This window comes from Microcaecilia unicolor, chromosome 1 (assembly GCF_901765095.1).
Source record: "Microcaecilia unicolor chromosome 1, aMicUni1.1, whole genome shotgun sequence".
Taxonomy (NCBI): domain Eukaryota; kingdom Metazoa; phylum Chordata; class Amphibia; order Gymnophiona; family Siphonopidae; genus Microcaecilia; species Microcaecilia unicolor.
The window spans coordinates 634,524,300-634,547,941 of NC_044031.1; the positions used below are offsets into that span (position 1 = coordinate 634,524,300).

The following is a 23,642-nucleotide window of genomic DNA, read 5'->3' on the forward strand; positions in this document are numbered from 1 at the left end:
CGTCTTTGTATCTTCTCTAATTCCACTATATCTTTTTTTGAGATGTAGTGAACAGAACTAAACATAATACTTAAGGTGAGGTTGTACCATGGAGCAATATATAAGAACATAAGAATAGCCATAGTGGGTCAGACCAATGGTCCATCTAGCCCAGTGGCATTATAACAATCTTTCTTTTATTTTGGATTCCTCTCCCAATAATTCCTAGCATTCTGCTTGCTTTTTTGGCCACCACCACACACTGAGCAGATGATGTCAACGTATTGTCCATAATGACATCTAGATCTTTTTCTTGGGTGGTGACTCCTAATCTGGAACCCTGCATCATGTAGCTACTGTATAGTTTAGGTTATTGTTCCCAAAGTGCATCACTTTGCATTTGATCACATTACATTTCCTGTGCCATTAAACTATGTTTGTCTATGTGTTCAGTAATGTTGTTGTTTATATCATTGTGCCCAGCACTGATGTCAGGCTTACTGGTGTATAATTTCCCAGATCACCACTGGAACCCAGTTTAAAAACTGATGTTACATTGCCCACCTTCTAATCTTGAAGTACCATGGATTATTTTAATGACAGGTTACAGACAGTAATAGCAGATCAGTATTTTTCATTTTTCAGTAATCTGAGTTGTCTACCATCTGGTCCAAGTAATTTCAGAACATAAGAATAGCCATACTGGGTCAGACCAATAGTCCATCTAGTCCAGTATCCTTCCTCCAACAGTGGCCAACCCAGGTCACAAGTACCTGGCAGAAACCCAATTAGTAGCAACATTCCACGCTACCTATGGTCCATCCGCTTTTCAACTTGTTAATTTGGCTTATTACATCTTCGTTTCAGATTCATAGAGATATGTTTCAGTTCCTCAGTATTGTCATGTATTGCCTTACATCCTCCTCAGTAAAGACCAAAGCAAAGAACTTCTGTTTCTTACAGGATAAGGTTCAAACTTTATAAAACTGTTCTGCTCTGGTTTCACTATAAATGGCACTGGATGCTTATTGATGAAACAGGAACTGAGATCTAAGGGAAAGTGAAAACTTTATCAAGATTGATTTATTTTGATACTAAGGAAGCAACTTTTGTGCTGGTCCCTTATTATGGAACAAGCTACCAGTTCAAAAAGCAATTGAAAATATGTATGTTCTCACAAACATTCCTATTATAAGCAGGGGCGTAGCTAGGTGGGGCCAAGGGGGCAAGATTTTCACAATGAATATGCTTGAGATTGATTTGCAGACAATGGAAGAAATACAAGCAAATTAATCTCATGCATATCCATTGTGGCAATCTTGAAAGCTTGACTGAGTTGTGGCCCTTGAGGACCGTGGTTGCCCAACCCTAGGCTAGAGGCTTCTCCCCTTCCTTCTGTGAGGCATCAGTGAGTCTGGGCTTGGGGTTGCCCCTGGGAACCTTCCAGACTCCTCCTGCCTTCCTCAGGTGCTTCTCTGCCTGCCTATGAGCCTCAATAGGGAGGGTTAAGCATAGCTTTACTTACAACCAAGGGCTTCCTCCTGCTCCCTTTATTTATTTATTTATTGATTGATTGATTTACTGCATTTGTATCCCACATTTTCCCACCTATTTGCAGGCTCAATGTGGCTTACAATGTTCCGTTATGGCATTCGCCATTCCAGAGTAAAAGATACAATTGGTGTTACATAGAGAACATGGATGACAAAATAGAATTAAGCAAGCAGATATAGAGAGTAAACATTCAGAATATAGGTAAAGTGGTGATGTGCTATAATTAAACTATTGATCATTGAGGTATGCCTTGTTGAAGAGATAGGTCTTCAGAGATTTACGAAAGTTAGTTAGTTCATAGATTGTTTTTAAGTTAAGTGGCAATGCATTCCACAACTGCGTGCTCATGTAGGAAAAGCTGGTCGCATGTGTTAGTTTATATTTTAGTCCTTTACAGCTGGGGAAGTGTAGATTAAGGAATGTGCGGGCTGATCTTTTATACTACATAAACTAAAAGACATTTTTATATTAGGCTAATATCCTTAATACTGTAGCAAGCTTTAAATTATTAGAAAAACTCAAAAACTCTAAGATGGAGTCAGCAGTCCAGCAGTGAGAGGGGTGCTATCCAGTCTTTTGCATTGAGTGTCACATGCATGATTATCTTCCAGTTGGTGAGATGTCATATGTGTGTGCCTGATGCAAAGAGCTCCTAGCTCTCAGAGAATGTGTCCGTTCTCATGAGGCTAGAGTAGCAGACTTGGTGGAGCTGAGGGAGACAGAGAGGTACATAGAGGAGACCTACAGGGATGTTGTAGAGAAGTCCCACCTCCAGTCTGGTAGCCCCTGTGCTACCTTGGAGGAGGGAGGTCTCCTAGAAGGAGAGCATCACCCTGGTGAAGTAGGAAGTACTCCTGTAGCCAGGACCTGCCCACCAGGGGATGTACTATCCACTTGCACCGAGGATATGTCTCCAAATGCTGCCCAGAAGGGAAGGATTAGGACAGCTGTTGTAGTGGTGATTCAATCATTAGGCATATAGATAGCTGGGTGGCTGGTGGACGTGATGATCGCCTGGTGACTTGCCTGCCTGGTGCGAAGGTGGCGGACCTCACGTGTCACCTAGATAGGATTTTAGATAGTGCTGGGGAGGAGTCAGCTGTCTTGGTACATGTGGGTACCAACGACATAGGAAAATGTGGGAGAGAGGTTCTGGAAGCCAAATTTAGGTTCTAAGGTAGAAAGCTCAAATCCAGATCCTCTAGGGTAGCATTTTCTGCAATGCTACCTATTCCACGCACAGGGCCCAAGAGACAGGCAGAGCTCCGGAGTCTCAATGTGTGGATGAGACAATGGTGCAGAGAGGAGGGTTTTAGATTTGTTAGGAACTGGGCAACATTCTGGGGAAGGGGGAGCCTATTCCGAAAGGATTGTTGTATACAATGTGATAGTATATTGTAACATGGAATTCAAATGTGATGATGAGAGTAAGGAATGAATGAATGAATGGTGTAATTAGTATAGGAATGAGTAGGATAAGGTAATTGAGGACTGTTGTGTACCAAGAAGGAGTAGAAAATATACTCTGAGAAATAAATATATTTGAGATAATATATTTGGAAAAATAATTGGGTGTGATCATTCTAATATAGTGGTTACGTGAATGTTGAATATGTAAATATAATTGGTAACCCCTAAAGGTGTATAGAGCTCAGTTAATGTGGATTATATAATGAATATGCATGAGATAGATTTGCATATCATAGAGGAAATGCATGAAAATTTATCTCATGCATATTCATTGTGGATGCTTGATTAGATTGTAAGCTCTGTCAAGCAAGGGCTATCTCTTACATGGTTAGTGTACAGCCCTGAAAACGTCTAGTAGCGCTATAGAAATGATAAGCAGTAGTAGAAAATCTGACAGGCTGGGTGTGTCCCGAGGACTAAGTTGAAAACCCCTGCAATGGCACCTCCCCCCAAAGAGGTTTCTATTGGGGCTTTTCCTGTGCGTTGCTCTCTCCCAGTTCTGATCCTGCCCAAGTTTTCATTCTACCACAGGGTTCTAGGCTTGTCCCGGGACCCTGTTCTCTTCCTATCAGGACTGCTAGATCTGGATTTGGGTTTGACCTAAGGCACCATCTTGCATTATTACACTATGCATGAGGTAGATTCACATATCAAGGAAGCAATGCATGCAAATCTATCTTATACATATTCATTATGGATATCCTGAAAAACCTGACTGAGTGTGCCCTAGGATTGGGCTGAGAAGAGCTGCACTAAAGTCTAGGGCCCCATAAGTGATTAAAGAAGTTCTGACTGGCATCACAGCTCATATTTTACATAAAACAGTACCTTGGGGGAAGGTCTAGAGATGACAGAGTTGAACTGTGGCCAGTTATCAACTAGTACTTCCAGATTGAAAGGATTTCCACGGTTAATGTGGAAAACAGAACCGTAAACCTGCAAAGGAAGGAAAATTGAGGTCATTCCCATGGTCCAAAAAGCTCAATATACCAGATCTTATTCCTGCAGTTTACTTAAAATAAAAGGTGTGTACCCATCACTTTCCTCCCCTCCTTTTCCCCTTTCCTCTTTCTATCCTCTTTCCCACACTCTTCACACTTTTTTCTTTCTTTCATTCTCTTTCATTCCCTTGTTAACTGCTGTGCTGTGCTTACCATTTTCTTTTTATTTTCTGTTCTCATATTTTTATTGTAAACTGCTTTGCTGCACTTTGGCACCAGTGATAGTATGTCAAGCCTCTATAATAAATAAACAAATGTATAATGCCACTTTACAATTGTTTGTGCTGTATTCCTGCTTTATATGTGTGGTCCTGCCCTAAAATGGTAACCCATTGTGGGTATCCTGAAGAACTGACTGACTAGGTGTGTCCTGAGGACTGGACCTGAGTCAGTGCCGTAGCGAGGGCTAATGACACCCGGGGCGGGTCGCCGCTGCGCACCCCCCCCCCCCCCGGGGGCAGCACGGCGTGACCCCCCCTCTGCAGTGCACCCCCCCTCCAGAGCGAACCCCCCCCCCGGACCGCATTCTTACCTGCGGGAGGGCTGATCCGCCCCGAATGCACGTCACTCGGAGCTGCGTCGGCCCCGCTGGTTCCCTGCTCTCTCTGCCCCGGAACAGGAAGAGAATTAAATAAAAAATTGCTTGTTTGATTTTTAAATTATTTAATGGTTTAAATTCTGAAGGCCTAACTGAAATTCTTTCTTTACCTAACAATTGGCTTCCATCAAAGACTACTCAGAAGTTAAAGCTAAATTATCCTGCAGTGAAAAATGTTAAATATAAAAAATAATTTGAATCATCGTTTCCTTTTTATGGTGTTAGAATCTGGAACAGTCTTCTGCTACAGATTAGAATGTTGCCCTCCTATTATCTTTTCCATGAAGCTCTAAAAACATATTTGTTTTCACAGGCATGATATTAGCTGAGTTATGTAATCTTTGTTATTGAATTCTGTAATATGGTATCTTCCCTCAATTGTTGAGGTTTCTCTTGGCATTATCCACTTAGAATTCTGTTCTGAAATAAGCGGACTATAAGCCTGTATGTAGTACAGTATAATAGTATAGAAGCCAGAATCTGAGGCATTGCTATAGTGAAATATATTCCTATATAGGACACATGCATACCCAGATTCAGTTAGTCCACAAATTCAGCAGGAGGTTTCATCCTCAATGCGACTCTCCTGTGTTCTGTCATTCAGAAGTGGGGAACACTTCAAATTAAACTTTTTGCCAGAGGCCACTGGGATCGGGCATCACCTAACCTAACCCCAAGGATAAGAAAGGATTTGATTTAATCCTCATTGATGTCAAGGGACCCTGATGTGGTCAGTCAAACAGAGGCCAAGAAGCATCAACATCAGTCCCTTTCAAGGCACAGTGCACAAGAACATCAAAGTCATCAATACCCAAGACACTCCCACACAGTGAGGGCTGCTCACCCTTCAAGGAAGCAGAGTGGGCGTGACAATCTCCATCGAGCTGAGGTCATCGATTTGGCCCTGAGGGCTTTGAGGGATGTGACTACAAGATGGTATCTTATTCCAGTCCCTTTCGGGAGGAAGCTTCCTTGGACCATCAGAGATCACCTGTTCCTCAGCTCCCCCATCCATGGCCTGACCATCCTGTCAGTGGACCAAGGCAGGCACAGACTCAAACATCCAGAGAGGATTATTTCTCTGAGTCTGATTTGGCCTGCTCCTGGGTCCTCATTGCTTGGTCTGACGATGAGTGTTAATAACCACCTCCTCTGAGGGTAGCCATAATCACCTGGGTGAGAAAGGAAGGGTAAGAGAATATAACGTGGGACAGTTGGAGAGCTGAGCGCAGTGGTGGAATACTGCACCAGCTGGCTGCACAGTACTGGTGGATGGTACACTATGCCACAAGGAGCTGTGGAGTGTGTATATGTGTGTCTCTTACCTATGAGCCATCCACCTCTCAAAGTAGTCCTGTATCCTGAGTGAGTATGTCAGGCTGGTCATGAGCCCTTGAGCCTAGGCCGAGGCCTAGTACAGCTTTTAGGCCAAGGCCTAGGATGGACTGAACAGGTACTATACGCCACCCCAGCTACTAAGCCCTGCACACACACACGCGACCAACTTGCACTACCAGAAAGGGGAAGATAGGGCATTCAGGCGGGCCTCACGGCCTATTGGGAACCCACTTGCTCAGAATACAGTCATACGGGCCTCACGGCCTAACCGGAACCGACTCAAACCCAGGGAAGGGAGAAAGAAAAAACGAGGGGTACCCACGGGGACTAGAGCACCAACACACTAAGTGCTCGCTAAAGACACAAGGGAAAAATGAACTAAGAGAGGTAACTATAGGAAACACGTCAGGCTGTAACCCACAGCACATAAAGGAAATGAGGGACTGAGAAATATGGATACAGAAAGCACAGACCCCCAGCAGACAGGAGAGGGAAAAGCCAGCAAAAAATAGAGAGCCGGGCCTGAGATGCATCCCGCTCAGAAAGAGCAGTACACAGTAATAGCGAGGGTAGTGACAGCAAAAAAAGAATTAAAACAGTCACAAGGGAAAGACTGCTCCAAACACTCAGCTGCCAGAGGCAGGCAAAATACTGCAGTCAAAGGGTTAACCAGGCTCTGAACACACAGCTGCCAGAGGCAGGAACACTGTAGACAAGGGTTAACGTAAACACAGGGAAGAACAAACAAACAACCTGCCACAAAGACAAGAAGCAGGACAAAATACAAACACAGCACAAACAGAAACTCCAAGGGAAACAAAACAAACAACCTGGAACAGAATGATAAACAAGCTTACCACAAAGCACCACAGTCAAACAGAGGAAAACACAGGTGAGGGAAGAGAGGTAATCAGACATACGCTGGAAGCAGCAAGCACGCTGAGACAGAGCAACAGAGATACGAGACATCCGATTGACCTTATGTCAGGTCTTTTTGACCCCTCTGATCAAGCTGTTTTTTCAACATAAATCGAGGTGATTTACCATACATTATACTTCAGTATCTATTCACTATAATCCTTCATACTTGACTGCAAAGGATTGTTATGTAGCCCCTGAAGCAGCCCTGCCGGGCGAAACACGGCCTGTGTCGGGCTATCTATGTGTGTTTATACATATTATTAATTGATTTTTTTGTCAATAAATTATTTTTATCTTAACGATCTGCTTTGTGTATCTTCCATCTTGGAGTTTGCAGACCGTCTGCCTTTGTGCTTTCTTTGACTAGCAGAGTTAAACAGAATCATAACAGAGTAAGGATATAGGAGTTATTGCAGGATTCATGATCCCCCCCCTGAGTGTTATAAACAACTTGCATATTCATGGAGCGGCATGCCTTTCTATTGCAGTAGAGGAGCTCTCCCTCTGGGGGTCCTGAGGGCGACATTGGTGTATTCAATGACACTGAGAACAGAGAAGAAGTGGGTTATATCATAGAACTGGGTCATTGTGTGTTGTCTTTGCTGCAGGATTTGGGAGAGGGCAATGTAGTCACAGAAGGGCTGTGAGTAACTGTTTGATGCATTGGGAGATGGCTGACTGGGTGAGGCCTGCGGTTGCTGCCAGAATGGTCTGGAAACTTCCAGTTGCAAGAAAGGCTAGCGCAAAAGTGACCTTGAGATGGATAGGCACAGGTTGTCCACGTGAATTGGGGGTGGAGGAGAGGCTCTAACTGTTGGCACAGTTGGTGAATAGTCTCCTCAGGAGAGATAGTACCAGATCAACGTTCTTGAGTTAACAGCCATATGGATCACTCTAAAGGCTTTTAGAGATCAGCTTCTACATCAAATTGTTCTTATTCAAACAGTCAATCAGGTTGAAATGTATTATACCAACAAGCAGGGAGGAATGGGTTCATACCTCCTGTGTCAGGAAGTGATCATTCATAAAGTCGCTCTGGGCCACTTCCCACGGGATGTTTTCCAGGGCAACTTATCTGGCAAGGAAGCAGAATTGTCTGGTAGGCAGACTGAGTTGGGTCATGCAACCACACAAGTGGTCACAGAACATGGGTATAGCCTGAGAGATCTTTCAAGGATGAGGCAACCCATTGGTAAACCTTTTACTACTCACCTGAACCACAAAGTTCCCCAGTACATGTCTGGGATCACACAGCAGTATAGCCTTGAATGCCTTTCTGTACTAGCAAGTACTGCAAGACTGCCGTATGTACTCCTCTCTTTAACTTTGGGTTTATGTGGGCTTGGGCTTTTTCTTTTTTTGCCGCTTTGTTGTGGAATGTCTTGCCCCTTACCCTTCAAACCTTACTGATCTACGTGTCTTCAGGAAAAATTTGAAGACACATTTGTTTACGTGAGTGTTTTGCTTTACCAATATACGTGCTCTATAAAATATATACATATGCACCCAAATCGACCTGCTGTTATATATTGTGACCAGAACAAGTAGTCAACCCTCTGGAGGAGAAGGGGAAAGAATCCACAGGAATCCCTTGAAAATTCAGGCCCAATTTCAGATGCAGGTAGAACAGGGAGGAAGTGAGCCCCTCAGAGCAGCAAAGCCCAAATACTTACCCCCAGGAAGAGTGGTGGAAGATTTTTCCTTTGGGAAGAGAAGAATTCTGGGTTCCTTCTGAACAGCAAAGTGCTTAATACTACAATAGCTGTAGGTATGAGTTTACTTCAGTGCTTGGGTCATAGGAAGATGTGTCTAACAATAAAGAGCTAGAAGATTTCTCCTCCATTTCACCTACCTTCAGAGACTCAGGAAAGCTTCTGATCAAAATCCTCTCTAGAGTAGCCAGTTTCTGAGAACAATGCAAGAATAGCATCTTGAAGGTAGAGTCAGTTACTGAAAATAGAACAAATTAAAATTAGTTACACAGTTGGGGTGAAAGAAGGTAGGTCTATAGAGTTCAACCTTGTGATGGTCTCACAGCTCTTTCTAGAAGTAATCCAGTGAAAAATCTCCCATAGAATTCTGTAATAGTGTAAAATGTTTTGTCCTAAGATCCCTGCTGGGTTCATTATATTTTGTATACTATATATAAACTCATTCTCCATTGATTTACATAAGAACATAAGTGTTGCCATACCGGAACAGACTGAAGGTCCATCAAGCCCAACATCCATCAATGGATAATCCAGATCACAAGTACCTGGCAAGATCCCAAGATAGTACAATAAATTTTATGCTGCTTATCTTGAAAATAAGCAATAGATTTCCCCCAAGTGGAGTAGCCTAGTGGTTAGTGCCGTGGACTTTGATCCTGGGGAACTAAGTTCAATTCCCACTGCAACTCCTTGTGACTCTGGGCAAGTCACTTAACCCTCCATTGCCCCAGGTACAAAAATAAGTACCTGTATATATGTGAACTGCTTTGAATGCAGTTGCAAAAACCTCAGAACAGTGGTATATCAAGTTCCATTTCTCTTTCCCTTAATAATGGCTTATGCACTTTTCTTTTAGGAAATTATCCAAACCTTTTTTAAACTCTGCTAAGCTAACTTGTTTTTACATTTTCTGGCAACAATAAATTGATTGCACATTGGAGGTTAGAGGTGATTGAAAATAAATTAAGATTTTTGAGTTTGAGGTTTGTTAACTTCCACAAGGTCCCTTTTGAACTACCTCAGGGCACTTTGAGCAAATATTTTGCAGATATTCTTAAGATTCCATCTGATTGTCATCCTCCCTTTGCTAAATGCTATTAGATATTTCTAATGACAGCCTGGATATGTCCACCATCCTAGAAAGGTCAGTGGAAGAAGAAGCTAATAGGGCCAGTCGCTATTCTATAAAGATGTCTACGTCAATTTTTTCATGTGGATCCGGAGGCATTGCCATAGGAGGGGCATGGGCGGGTCAAGGGCATTTCTAGCATTTGCACACAGTGTTATAGAATTCAGGAGATCCACACCTAATTTAGGCACAAGGGGTTAATCTTTGCACCCAGAATTGGGCATGGATCTGCTTCTATAGACGGCACTCAGAGTTGGGCACCGTTTATAGAATAGCACTAAGTGCTAAAAAAAATAAACGGTACCCAACTCTGAGTGCCGTCTATAAAATATTTATTTTATTTCTTTAATTTACTACATTTATATCCCGCCTTTATCCAAGGTGGGTCACAATATCCACATACATGGTCTTGAACACATAACAACTATCCGGTTAAGGGCTGAATTTTGACCTTAACTGGACAAGTGCTGGCTGACCACAAATACCCGGATATGCAATGAAAAGCCACCAGCGGTTACAAAAACAGTCACTGCTGCCGGCTGAATATGCACCCCTATATTGCCAGACTACTGTTAAATGCTTTAGTAAATAAACATTTCTTCAGTGTTTTTGAAAACTACAATAATTTGGCATATTCTTAATCTCATAATGTGCATTAGGTACATAACCTAATGCATTGTAAGGGCAAAGCCCATGCAATATATGCAGGGGGTATGCCCAGAATCTGCCCTGTATTTACCACATAGGGCAGACATTTATCACTGAAGGTCCATCAAGCCCATATCCTATTTCCAACAGTGGCCAATTCAGGTCTCAAGTACCTGGCAAGATCCCAGAACAGTAAAGATGAGGAAAAATTGGATGTAAGACAAAAGAGAACTCTTCCATGCCCAACAGGTCATTTATAAAAGTCAGTGTATAACAAAAGGAAGATCAATGATAGTGGAACACCAGCATGGCAAATAAAGGTTTATTGGATAAACACAAACCCGATGCAGCCACATTTTGGCAGTTGTCTTCATCAGGGATATAGTTTATACGAATAAAATTGAAACACACATAGACAATTACCTGTGAAAAATTATAAAAACATGGATCACGTGGTAAAATAATGAATCAAATGACACATTAATTCTATGCAGTGCCAAACACCAAATATATAATACAGTACTATAGCAAACTATGCCATACTTTGTATCATTGTTTGAATATTTTTACTGCTGTAATTGTCTATTGCTTATGTTTGACTTATTCTTGCTGTACACCACCTTAGGTGAATTTCTTCAAAAAAGGTGGTAAATAAATCCTAATGAATTAAAAGCCTCTTTTATCGAGCCACGTTAGCAGTTCCCGCATGGTAATACCAACGGACCCCATTCAAAGGAAATGGGCTCTGTTGGCATTACCGAACTGGGAGCCACTAGCACGGCTTGATAAAAGAGACCCTAAATGAACTATTCCAATCAATTAAAACATATAAACACAACATGTAGCATACCAAAACATAAACTTCATCACAAGAAATACTAGAAAATAATATATAATGATAATTTAATATATACAAAAATCTCTTAACAGATTCTGCACTTAGTAAGAAACTGATAAAGAGTGTAAAGAGAAATTAATGCTTACGTTTTTACATAGCATGAGATGCAGGACATTAAGATTAACTTCCAAAAATACAATTTGCAGTTGTGCCACTAGATGTCAGTGAAGTCTCACTGGTCTATTTATATGTCTTGAAACATAAATTAACATATCAATTGCTGAAAATACAAACTTGCCTTGTCTAAAAAATACAAAATACACATTATCCTTTGTATTTACTAAGCCCTGCTAGTGGCTGCCGTGCGCTAATGCCGACACAGCCCATTCACTTTGAATGGGATTATATGTAACACTGCAAAATACGGAATGTGTAGAATACAATCAATACTACTGTCAAAAATTCTACAATCTACCAGTGTTCAAGGGTGATAATAGGTTCATAGACATGAAAGTTGGTGGAGAAAAAAGACCTCAGTGAAACCGGACACACCTCTGTTTAAAGGACACTCCTTAAATAGAGAGGGGACCTCCTTAATCATTAGTCTCAAAAAAACTCCACACACATATCTTTCATGCTTTATATGTCCTAACACCCTTTCAAACACTGTCAATGAAGGCAAAAAAAACTTTTTTGGACATAAGCCATTACTTAGCTTGGATAGTGAAACCAACATGATTTTCTTGGGTCCGTGCAGTGTCTCTCACAGTCCGTTCCTGCACTCTCCTCAGTTCCCGATTCCCGACAGGGAAGCCCTGTTTCACCACTAAATGGCTGCGTCAGGGGAAGAAAAATCTTTAACAGCACCTCCAAGTCTCGACCCACGCCTTCAATCAATACTCAGACATCCTCACGGCCATTCCTGTAAAATAGTAGCTCATTGGCCTTTGCTTAAAAGTAGTCTGCCCTCTGCTAAGACGACCCCCAGCACTGTTTCTGTGCTAAAACACTTTTGAAAACCGGACTAAGAATCATGAAGTAAATCATAAGCTAACAAAAAATCATTCAACTGTTTTGTAACTAAACCCTCCATAATCTTAAGAAATAGGGGAATGGATGCATCAGGATGGTAATTAGTTACTTCCATAATATTTGCTTTATTATCTTTTATATTATTAACTTTTATTTATTGCAAATATACCCAAAGCTAGATAAGCATTGATCCAATATAGTAAATAAGTCAGAAATAAATTTGGGGCTGTTCTCATCAAATGGGGAGGGGGGGGGGGGCAAATAGGAGGAACTGCTTCAATTAAACAAAGGAAGTAAATCATCCAAATAGTTTTAAAATCTAACCAACATCTATCCACAGGGATAAGAGTATTAGAACATTGATAATCAGTCAAAGACTGATTCAATGACTTATACTGAGCTTGCCAGCATCTATACAGAGGGAGAAGACAGCCCAACTGTCTGAGCTGCTTCAGTTGGTTTTGTATACTAATTAACTATTTGAAAAAGCTTTCTCTGATTCAAGAGTTTTCCCTATTAGATGTGAGTAGTAAACTTTCCTCTTAGATCTTATTAAATTTTTATAAGAATCAACTGTCTTTCTCTTTTGTAATCTATCCCCAGGTAATTTTGATTTCTGACAAAGGCATTTCAATTTCTGATATTGATTCTGAAGATTTATCTAATCAAACCAAGGATTATTCCTTTGAGCTATAACCTGTTTCGCCTTTTTAGGAGCAATAGTGTGTAGAACCTCCTCAGAAATATAATTCCCAAACCCCCGGATCGCTATTCTGGACCATAAACCCGCTCCCAAGCTCAACTGCAGGTGAACTGGAATGGGTAAGTAAGATGAGAGTGGCCCTGAATCTGCTTTGTAGCCCGGGACCGGAGCTAGTGCATGGATGAGACCGTTTGGAACTTCATTTGCTCCCAAACCTGGCTGTGTCAGGTTTGTATTTATCCAATAAACTTTTATCCGCCATACTAGTGTTCCAGTGCATTGAACTTCCTTCTGTTGTCCACAGGTTGTTTTTTTGTTTGCCTCTCTTTTGATTAAGAATCAGTAAGGGGCATTTTCGATATGACGTCTAAGTCTGAATTTGGAAAAACATTTTGTGATTTGGACGTTTTATTTTTTGGTCCATTTTCAAACAAAAAATTTCCAAAAATACAAAATCCACAAGAAAATCCACAATAGAGTGAAACCATTCACATGTTTTAAGTGTGGTAAAAGCTTTGGTTGTAATGTAAATCTCAAAGTACATCAGAGAGTCCACACAGGAGAGAAACCATTTGTATGTACAGAGTGTGGTAAAAGCTTTGGTCAGAAGGTAAACCTCACAATGCACCAGAGAATACACACAGGAGTAAAACCACTTACATGTTCTGAGTGTGGTAAAAGCTTTGGTTGGAAAGAAAGCCTTACACAGCATCAGAGAATCCACATAGGGATGCAACTATTTACATGCACTGAGGAGGTGAAAGCTTCAGTTGCATTGGGACAGATAATTAGGGAATGTACACTTTTGCTATGAAGTATGGAAAAATAGCACTCTGGTATTTAGATATATGTAATGAGACCTCCTTTTCATCTATAGGTCTGAATTCAAAGCTCAAATCTACTGATAAACAATAGACACAAGGCTCGGATGTTATAAAAAAAATAGAAAGCTTGGCATCAGGTAGAATAGTGGAAAAGTGACATCCCAGGAAAGCAATAGGGCATCCTTGGGGACACTGCAGTGGACTTTATAAAATGCTCCCAGGTACATATTTCACCATTGCTCCCTTACCTTGTCTGCTGAGCCCCAGGGCCGTGCCAAGGGTCTCTGGCGCCCCCCTGCAGACTACCAGTTGATGCTGCCCCCCCCCCCCCCGCACCTGCCTGGCTCCAAGGCAGCGATTCCCCTCTCTCCCTGAGCCCTACCCTCCCACCCATCCATGCCCATCTGTCCCCTGCCTCCGCCATTCATCCCGATCAAGCAATTCCCCTCTCTCCCTTCCATGAACCCTGCCCTCCCATCTATGCTCCTCTCTCCCCTGCCCTCCCGCTCCCATGTAGGAACTGCCCGCCTTCTTCTCCCCCCCAAGATCCCTTTCCTTTTTTTTTTCTTTTAAATTTACCTTCCTCCGGCAGCGCAGCGTCAGTGAAGGAGGCGGCGCTCCCAGTCCCGACGTCTCCAGCCTTCCATTGGTTCGCTCAGTATTCCACCTTCTTCTGACGTCAAGGATGACGTCAGAAGAAGGCGGGACACTGAGCGAACCAATGGAAGGCTAGAGACGTCGGGACTGGGAGCGCCGCCTCCTTCACTGACGCTGCGCTGCCGGAGGAAGGTAAATTTAAAAGAAAAAAAAAGGAAAGGGATTTTGGGGGGGGAGAAGAGGGCGGGCAGTTCCTACATGGGAGCAGGAGGGGCAAGGTAAGCACGCAGCGGCGGTGCCCCCCAGAAGATGGCGCCTCCCTGCGGCGCTTACCCCACTTACCGCATCGGCACGGCCCTGCTGAGCCCCCACCAAAACCCACTATCCCCAACTGTACACCACTACCATAGCCCTTGCAGGTGAAGGGAGCACCAATATGTGGGTACAGTGGGTTTCTGGTGGGTTTTGGAGGGCTCACAGTTTCCTCCACAAATGTAACAGGTAGGGGGAGGTAGAAGCCTGAGCCCACCAGTCTGCAGTGCACTGCACCACTACTAGACTACTCCAGGGACCTGCATGCTGTTCTAATGGACCTGAGTATAACATCTGAGGCTGACATAGAGGCTGGCAAGTAATATTTTTAATCACATTTTTGGGGTGGGGGGGTGGGAGGGGGTTAGTGAGCACTGGGGGAGTAAGGGGAAGTGATCCCTGATTCCTTCCGGTGGTCATCTGGTCATTTGGGGCACCTTTTTGTGTGGAGTGGAGTAGTCTAGTGGTTAGTGCAGTGGACTTTGATCCTGGGGCAGTGGGTTCAATTCCCACTGCAGCTATTCAACAGGTCTAGCTCAAAACATCTAAGTCCTGGATGTTTTTGTTTTGTTCCATTATGGTTGAAAAACATCTAAGTCTTAGGAACACCCAAGTCCCACCTTGAACACACCCCCTTGAGATTTAGACACACTTCTGATGGACTTCAGAGAAAAACGTCTAAAAAGAGGTTTCAAAAATACTGATTTGGACATTTTTGTGAGAAAAATGTCCAAATGCAGACTTATGTCATTTTTTGGACTTTTTTCTCTTTTGAAAATGAGCCTGAGTGTGTACCATGACTGTACATTCCTCAAGCCAAAGGAAGAATGGGTCTCATAGAAATAAATTATACCTACAGAGTTCCTATCATAGGCCTCCAGGCTTAACAGTAAATACAAAAATACACATCCAGAATCTGTTTCCATTATTAAATTTGGATATACGATGAGTAGAAGGAAGCAAAAGAATTTGCAAAATACAAGAAAAATCTCTTCAAAGAATTAGATCAGCAAATGATGAAAAACAAGTGACAAATGCATTATAACATTCTCATTTTTGTTTTCTTTCCTTTCCTAATAATTCCTAAGATTCTATTTGCTTTCTTAGCCGCCACTGTACACTGACCAGAGGGTTTCAACATATCATCTATAATCACTCCTAGATCCTCCAAACGTGGAACCCTGCATTATGTAGCTATAAGTACAGTTGGAAGCACAAAGTGTTACTCCTGGAACCATTCTTTGGTCAAAACCGGACACACAAATTGTTAAGAAGAGGTGAATTGAAAATTAAGAATGAGCAACTGATAATTAATAATTAAATAAATTACAGTCCAGGAGAACAGATTACCTATAAAATAGTTCACAGGAAGCATTAAAAAAAAGCTGGTACAATTCCTAGATAATGGACTTCATTATGAACTGGAAAAGACTGTTCAGCTAGCTGCAACTGTTCCAGATCCAAACTCTCTACCAAATCTTTATCTTTTGGTATTTGATCATTTATAGTTTTATTTTATTGTTTTTGCTATAATTTATTACTTTATTATTTAATTTTAGTATGTTATATCAAGTTCTTGGATAGTTTAGATGTTCTTTTTATGGTTTTAACTAGATTTATATTGTACATATGTATTTATGTTTTGATTATAGTTGTTTGTAAATTTGATTCATGTCTGATTAACAGTTGCTGCCCCTGAAGCAGTCTGCCATAGGCAAAACATGGCCATGTTGGGCTATTTTAATAAAGTTTGCTCTTCATCTTCTCTGTTTTATTGTTTTCTTCTGCTACTACCATTTGCGGATCATTCCTGCCTCTTTTGTGTCAATACTGTTAACCTTAGGCAATCCATCTGGAGCCTTAGCATTTGCCCCAGTCTCCAACTCTCTGCTTTAAAACAATAGTTGATATGGAGATCCAAGATGGCTTCTGCTGGGACAGACACATAAGGCTGCTCGGTACCTGTTGGAGAGAAATTGTTTTCCTTTTGAATTAAGAGTGCTAAATTTTACCTCTGATGGTCCTAAAGAGGAAAGGGAAGGTCAGGAGCAATCCCTCCTAGCCACCTAAACCTCCAAACTCAAAGCAGCTGTTAATAACTATGTTTGTGCCTTTAATCCCGAAGTTGTACCCAGCAAAACAGCCATTAGAGGAGAAGGCTTCGGTCCACCATCAGCTGGAGTGCTTTTGAACCCAGACACATGAAGTCCACCTCTTCTACAGTCCAATGGTGCCACAGGATGTAGAGCCGAATGCCAAAGTGCAAATTCGGAGCTTATCACTCAGAGTGGAGGGCAGCATTTGTTTCAGTTTGCTGAATGTGTTGGCACTCTTGGAAGTATTAACAGTTGTGGTTCAGGGTCAAGGCAAAGAGGAGTTATCTGTGGAGGTTGAGCAGCAGCAGAGTTTGATTCCATCGATTCCGGACTCTGGCTCTTTGACCCAAGGACCTAATATTGCTGTGTTGAAGCAGAAACCACCTGCTTCTTTGGTAAAACCGCCCTTTGAGACTGGAAACTTTGGTGACTAAGAATTTGAGGAGCTTGCTGGAATATCTAGAAAGTTGGAGTTGGATAAGGAACAACAGGAGGAGAGACTGAATTTTATTAAGCTGAAATAGGACATTGCACATGCTGGTACTTCCAAATAGAATTTATAGAGCTGAGGTGTGACTTCCAATATGACAAATTGTTAAGAAGAGGTGAATTGAAAATTAAGAATGAGCAACTGATAATTAATAATTAAATAAATTACAGTCCAGGAGACCAGATTACCTATAAAATAGTTCACAGGAAGCATTAAAAAAAAGCTGGTACAATTCCTAGATAATGGACTTCATTATGAACTGGAAAAGACTGTTCAGCTAGCTGCAACTGATCCAGATCCAAACTCTCTACCAAATCTTTATCTTTTGGTATTTGATCATTTATAGTTTTATTTTATTGTTTTTGCTATAATTTATTACTTTATTATTTAATTTTAGTATGTTATATCAAGTTCTTGGATAGTTTAGATGTTCTTTTTATGGTTTTAACTAGATTTATATTGTACATATGTATTTATGTTTTGATTATAGTTGTTTGTAAATTTGATTCATGTCTGATTAACAGTTGCTGCCCCTGAAGCAGTCTGCCATAGGCAAAACATGGCCACGTTGGGCTATTTTAATAAAGTTTGCTCTTCATCTTCTCTGTTTTATTGTTTTCTTCTGCTACTACCATTTGCGGATCATTCCTGCCTCTTTTGTGTCAATACTGTTAACCTTAGGCAATCCATCTGGAGCCTTAGCATTTGCCCCAGTCTCCAACTCTCTGCTTTAAAACAATAGTTGATATGGAGATCCAAGATGGCTTCTGCTGGGACAGACACATAAGGCTGCTCGGTACCTGTTGGAGAGAAATTGTTTTCCTTTTGAATTAAGAGTGCTAAATTTTACCTCTGATGGTCCTAAAGAGGAAAGGGAAGGTCAGGAGCAATCCCTCCTAGCCACCTAAACCTCCAAACTCAAAGCAGCTGTTAATAACTATGTTTGTGCCTTTAATCCCGAAGTTGTACCCAGCAAAACAGCCATTAGAGGAGAAGGCTTCGGTCCACCATCAGCTGGAGTGCTTTTGAACCCAGACACATGAAGTCCACCTCTTCTACAGTCCAATGGTGCCACAGGATGTAGAGCCGAATGCCAAAGTGCAAATTCGGAGCTTATCACTCAGAGTGGAGGGCAGCATTTGTTTCAGTTTGCTGAATGTGTTGGCACTCTTGGAAGTATTAACAGTTGTGGTTCAGGGTCAAAGCAAAGAGGAGTTATCTGTAGAGGTTGAGCAGCAGCAGAGTTTGATTCCATCGATTCCGGACTCTGGCTCTTTGACCCAAGGACCTAATATTGCTGTGTTGAAGCAGAAACCACCTGCTTCTTTGGTAAAACCGCCCTTTGAGACTGGAAACTTTGGTGACTAAGAATTTGAGGAGCTTGCTGGAATATCTAGAAAGTTGGAGTTGGATAAGGAACAACAGGAGGAGAGACTGAATTTTATTAAGCTGAAATAGGACATTGCACATGCTGGTACTTCCAAATAGAATTTATAGAGCTGAGGTGTGACTTCCAATATGACAGTTATTTAAAGGAAAACATATAATATCACAGTCAACTATCATTTCAGATACCCTTAGTACCAAAAGTATGAATTATACGGTATTCAGAGGAAAATAGTACAACAATTAGGGTATCAACCAGAGATTTGATAGTCTATAAGAATAAATTCAGATTATAAACCATCTCAAGAGAAAGAGAAGGAAGATGTGGAGGGGCATAATCGAACGTGGTGCCCAAGTTTTCCAGAGGGCGTCCTCGAAGGACGTCCCCACGAAGGAGCGGGGAAACCCGTATTATCGAAACAAGATGGGCTCCCTTAGCCCCCCAAAACCCACTCCCTACAACTGTACACCACTACCATAGCCCTTAGGGATGAAGGGGGCACTTAGATGTAGTGGGTTTGGGAGGGCTCACATTTACCACCATAAGTTTAACAGGTGGGGGGGGGATGGGCCTGGGTCCGCTTGCCTGAAGTGCACTGCAGTACCCACTAAAACTGCTCCAGGGACCTGTATACTGCTGTCATGGAGCTGGGTATGACATTTCAGGCTGGCATAGAGGCTGGCAAAAAATGGTGTAGGGGTTGGTGACCACTGGGGGAGTGTGGGTAGGTCATCCCCAATTCCCTCCGGTGGTCATCTGGTCAGTTTGGGCATCTTTTTGAGGCTTGGTCCTGAAAATAAGTGGACCAAGTAAAGTCGGACAAATGCTCATCAGGGCCGGCCTTCTTTTTTCCATTATCGGCCGAAGGCAGCCATGTGTTAACCACGCTCCTGTCCCGCCTTCGCTACGCTTCCGACACGCCCCTTAAACTTTCGCCGCTCCTTCGACGGACTGCAGTTGAGGGCGGCCAAAATCGGCTTTCGATTATGCCGATTTGGCCACACCTGAGAGAAGAGCGCCCATCTCCCGATTTGTGTCGGAAGATGGGCGCCCTTCTCTTTTGAAAATAAGCAGGAAAGTTATTAAATTGCAAGAGGATTGTGAAAAGTTGCAAGAGGACCTTACGGACTGGGAGACTGGGCATCCAAATGACAGATGACATTGTGAGCAAGTGCAAAGTGATGCATGTGGGAAAGAGGATTCCAAACCATGGTTACATGATGCAAGGTTCCACATTAGGAGTCACCAACCAGGAAAAAGATGTCATTGCAGATGACATTGAAACCCTCTGCTCAATGTGCAGCGGTGGCTAAGAAAGCAAATAGAATGTTAGGAACTATTAGAAAAGGAATGGAAAACAAAACTGAGGATGTTATAATCCCTTTGTATCGCTCCATGGTGCGACTGCACCTCGAATATTGTGTTCAATTCTGGTCACTGCATCTCAAAAAGATATAGTGGAATTAGAAAAGGTACAGAGAAGGGTGACGAAAATGATAAAGGGGATGGGACGACCTCCCTATGAGGAAAGGCTAAAGCGGCTAAAGTTCTTCAGCTTGGAGAAGAGATGGCTGAGGGAAGATATGATAGAGGTTTATAAAATAATGAGTGGAGTAGAACAGGTAGATGTGAATCTCTTGTTTACTCTTTCCAAAAATAGTAGGACTGGGGCGCATGCAAAGAAGCTACTGAGTAGTAAATGTAAAACACATCGGAGACAATATTTCTTCACTCAACGAGTAATTAAACTCTGCAATTCGTTGTGGTAAAAGCAGTTAGTTTAGAAGGGTTTAAAAAAAGTTTAGATCATTTCCTAAAAGAAAGTCCATAAACCATTATTAAGATGGACTAGGGAAATCCACTGCATATTCTAGGATAAGCAGCATAAAATCTGTTTTGTTTGTTCTGGGATCTTGCCAGGTACTTGTGACCTGGACTGGCCACTGTTGGAAACAGGATACAGGCCTTGATGGACCTTTGGTCAGTCCCAGTATGGCAATGCTTATGTTCTCATGTTAATGCATGTGAATGCAGAGCAGCTTCTCATTAGGTCACAGGGCAGAATGGAATGTTTTAGTTAGAGTTCCCTAGCTCTACAGCATTGAATTATATCTGAAAAACAACAGCAAGATAATAAATATTTACTTTTTTTTATTTATTAGCATTTATTTACCGCCTTTTTGAAGGAATTCACTTAAGGCGGTGTAGAAACATAATTCTAGTAGATTCCTGTTTATCTTGATTAGTAAGCTCTTGTGTATCTGCACAGTACTGTATATATCTATTAAAGCACTAGCGCCCTGTTTACTAAGCAGTGTTATAGGCACGTTAACATTTTTAACGCGTTAACCATGTACGTGCCTACAATATCCCTATAGTTGCATACGTGGTTAGTGAGTGCGCTAAGTGTAGGCACACTAAAAACACTAACGCACCTTAGTAAACAGGGCCCTTAGAAACATGGGGGGGTCTTTTACTAAAGTTTAGCTCGAGTTATCTGCAGCAGGGCCCATTTCATTCCAACGGGCCCTGCTGCAGATAACTCTTGCTATGCTTTAGTAAAAAAAAAACCCCGTAGACAGTAGTTGTTTAAATGCTACAGTGAAGAAAGAAAGAATAAAATTAAAGACATTTTACCTGCGTGCTGCCTTCTGTTGTAACTTGGAACTAATGCTTGCACTGACTAGAATCAAGCCTTCCTTCAACAGCTAATCATTGAGAAAAACAAACATGGACGGAAACAGAGCCACCTAGCACACACTCACGTTTTCAGTAAATACAGTCCTCCTTTCCCAATAACCCCTTACACAGAACTTAAATGTTCAGAGAATACAAAAAGCAGATTGAATAAATCAACACAGGAGATGACAAATCAATTATATAAATACAGTTAATAATGCATGGCAAACCCATTCAATTAATGCATTGTTTACAGAAGAAAATATTACATACACACTGATACAATTTCATAAAATAATACATAGGCATAGAAAGAAAGTCCCACTATGAGGATCCAACACTTATGTTACCTGCAAACAAGTAGTATCAGGGAAAATGAAATGCTGTAAGAAAGGCGAAATGGTCACAAGCACACTGGCAAAAATTTGGCAATCATCATCAAATTAATGATTACTGACTTGTACTTTGAAACTATCAAAAGCTAAAAGTTAGGACTGGACGAATAGTCATGTTACAATAAAAATTACTGAAAACATTTTAAAGTTGTGAACTGGTGGGTCTGCAGTTAGTTAGGCACATAGCTATAAGAATATATGAAGAGGGTCAAAGAATGTCAATACAAAAAAAAAAGTGATGAAAGCATGGGGAGTATAGCTCATGGAATTCCTTCCAGCCCTTCCATGTGAGTGTAGCTGTGTTGTGTCTGTGTTTGTTTTACACTCAGAGGAGAGAAGGGAAGTTGTAGCACTCTTTATGGTATTCCCCTTACACTTCAGAACTCCAGAAGCAGCATAGGGGAAACATTCAGGGCCTGGTTCTGAGTACTCTGGCAGTGGCGGCAGCTTATGAGTGAGTTGGTGGGTGGCAGTGGGAGAAGGGATTGGATGCTGGGGCAGTGAAAACAAAAAGGAGGACAATGACTGTGGGGAGGGGCAAAGCAAAAACATATGCAGTGGTGGAAATGGAGGAGTAAAAGGATACATGCTGGGGCAAGAAGAAGGAAAGGAGAACAATTGTTGGAGATAATGAAAAAGGGGGAAACAATTGTGGGCAGACAGTGAGAAAGGGAATATGGGGGAGAGGCAGGGGCAATGGGTGTTGGGGAAAGGAGAAAGAGATACAGCCTATGGAGAGGGTACATAAGTACATAAGTAATGCCATACTGGGAAAAGACCAAGGGTCCATCGAGCCCAGCATCCTGTCCACGACAGCGGCCAATCCAGGCCAAGGGCACCTGGCAAGCTTCCCAAACGTACAAACATTCTATACATGTTATTCCTGGGATTTTGGATTTTTCCAAGTCCGTTTAGTAGCGGTTTATGGACTTGTCCTTTAGGGTGAAAGACAAGTGAAGGGGACAGACCTTTGAAGGACGTGAGAGAGGATGGAAATGGGGAAATAAAAGGGAGAATGGGAGCCTGGACAAGGGGGTAAGACATAAGAAAGGAACTGGAGATGGATTGGGGAGGGGGCAGTGACAGAAGAACTGCGGAGGGGGTGATGTGTGGCATGGAAGGCTAAAGAAAGATGAATGAGTTAGGTATGTGTGCAGGGGGAGGGGGCTGGCAAAAGGTGGATAGAGTGCTATGTGCTGGGAGAGGCTGGAGAAGTTGGATGAGGTGTGCGTGCTATGGGGGGGCCGAAGAAAGGTAGATGAGGTACATGTGTGCCAGGAGAGGAGGGAGGGCTGGAGAAAGGTAGATGGTATGTGTGTGTGTGATGGGTGGGGGGGGTGGGGCTAGAGAAAGGTGGGTGGTGTGTGTGTTTGTGTCATGGGGGGTGGGGGCTGGAAAAAATGGATAATGTGTGTGTGTGTCATGGGTGGGGGGAATGGAGAAAGGTGGATGATGTGTATGTATGCCGTGTGGATTGGGGCAGAGAAAAGTAAGGTGGGAGGTTGCCTGGGGGAGAGGAAGGAAAACTTTGGGGTGGACAGAACAGGGATCTTTCTGGAGTTTGGGAGAACTACTACTACTACTACTACTTATCATTTCTAAAGCGCTACTAGACACACAGGGAGGGCAATGAATGCTGGGCAAAATGGTAGAGACTATTATAAAGAACAAAATTACAGGGCATTTTCAAAAGCATGAATTAATGAGACAAAGCCAACATGGATTTAGTGAAGGGAAATCGTGCCTCACCAATCTATTACATTTCTTTGAAGGGGTGAACAAACATGTGGATAAAGGTGAGCCAGCTGATACTGTGTATCTGGATTTTCAAAAGGCATTTGACAAAGTACCTCATGAAAGACTCCAGAAGAAATTGGAGAGTTGGGGGATAGGACGTAGTGTTCTATTGTGGATTAAAAACTGGTTAAAAGATAGAAAA

At 42.2% G+C, this 23,642-nt stretch overlaps 1 protein-coding gene across 2 annotated transcripts in view; it reads right to left on the reverse strand.

The window, feature by feature from the left end:
• The window catches only part of LOC115481765 (putative glycine N-acyltransferase-like protein 1B), a 56,590-nt gene extending 34,859 nt beyond the window's left edge, over positions 1-21,731 (reverse strand). The window contains exons 1-3 of one of the 2 annotated variants that reach the window (XR_003944001.1): positions 21,659-21,731; positions 8,714-8,811; positions 3,832-3,939 (exon numbers count right to left, since the gene is read on the reverse strand). Coding sequence is in view for 1 of the 2 variants with exons in the window: in XM_030221147.1 (XP_030077007.1) it covers positions 3,832-3,939; positions 8,714-8,811; positions 11,900-11,924 (231 nt within the window). In the remaining variant the exon portion in view is untranslated. Of the gene's footprint in view, positions 1-3,831; positions 3,940-8,713; positions 8,812-11,899; positions 12,127-21,658 lie in introns of those variants that run through there. The other variant, XM_030221147.1, reaches the window with a different exon arrangement.
• Between the last annotated feature and the right edge of the window lie 1,911 nt (positions 21,732-23,642).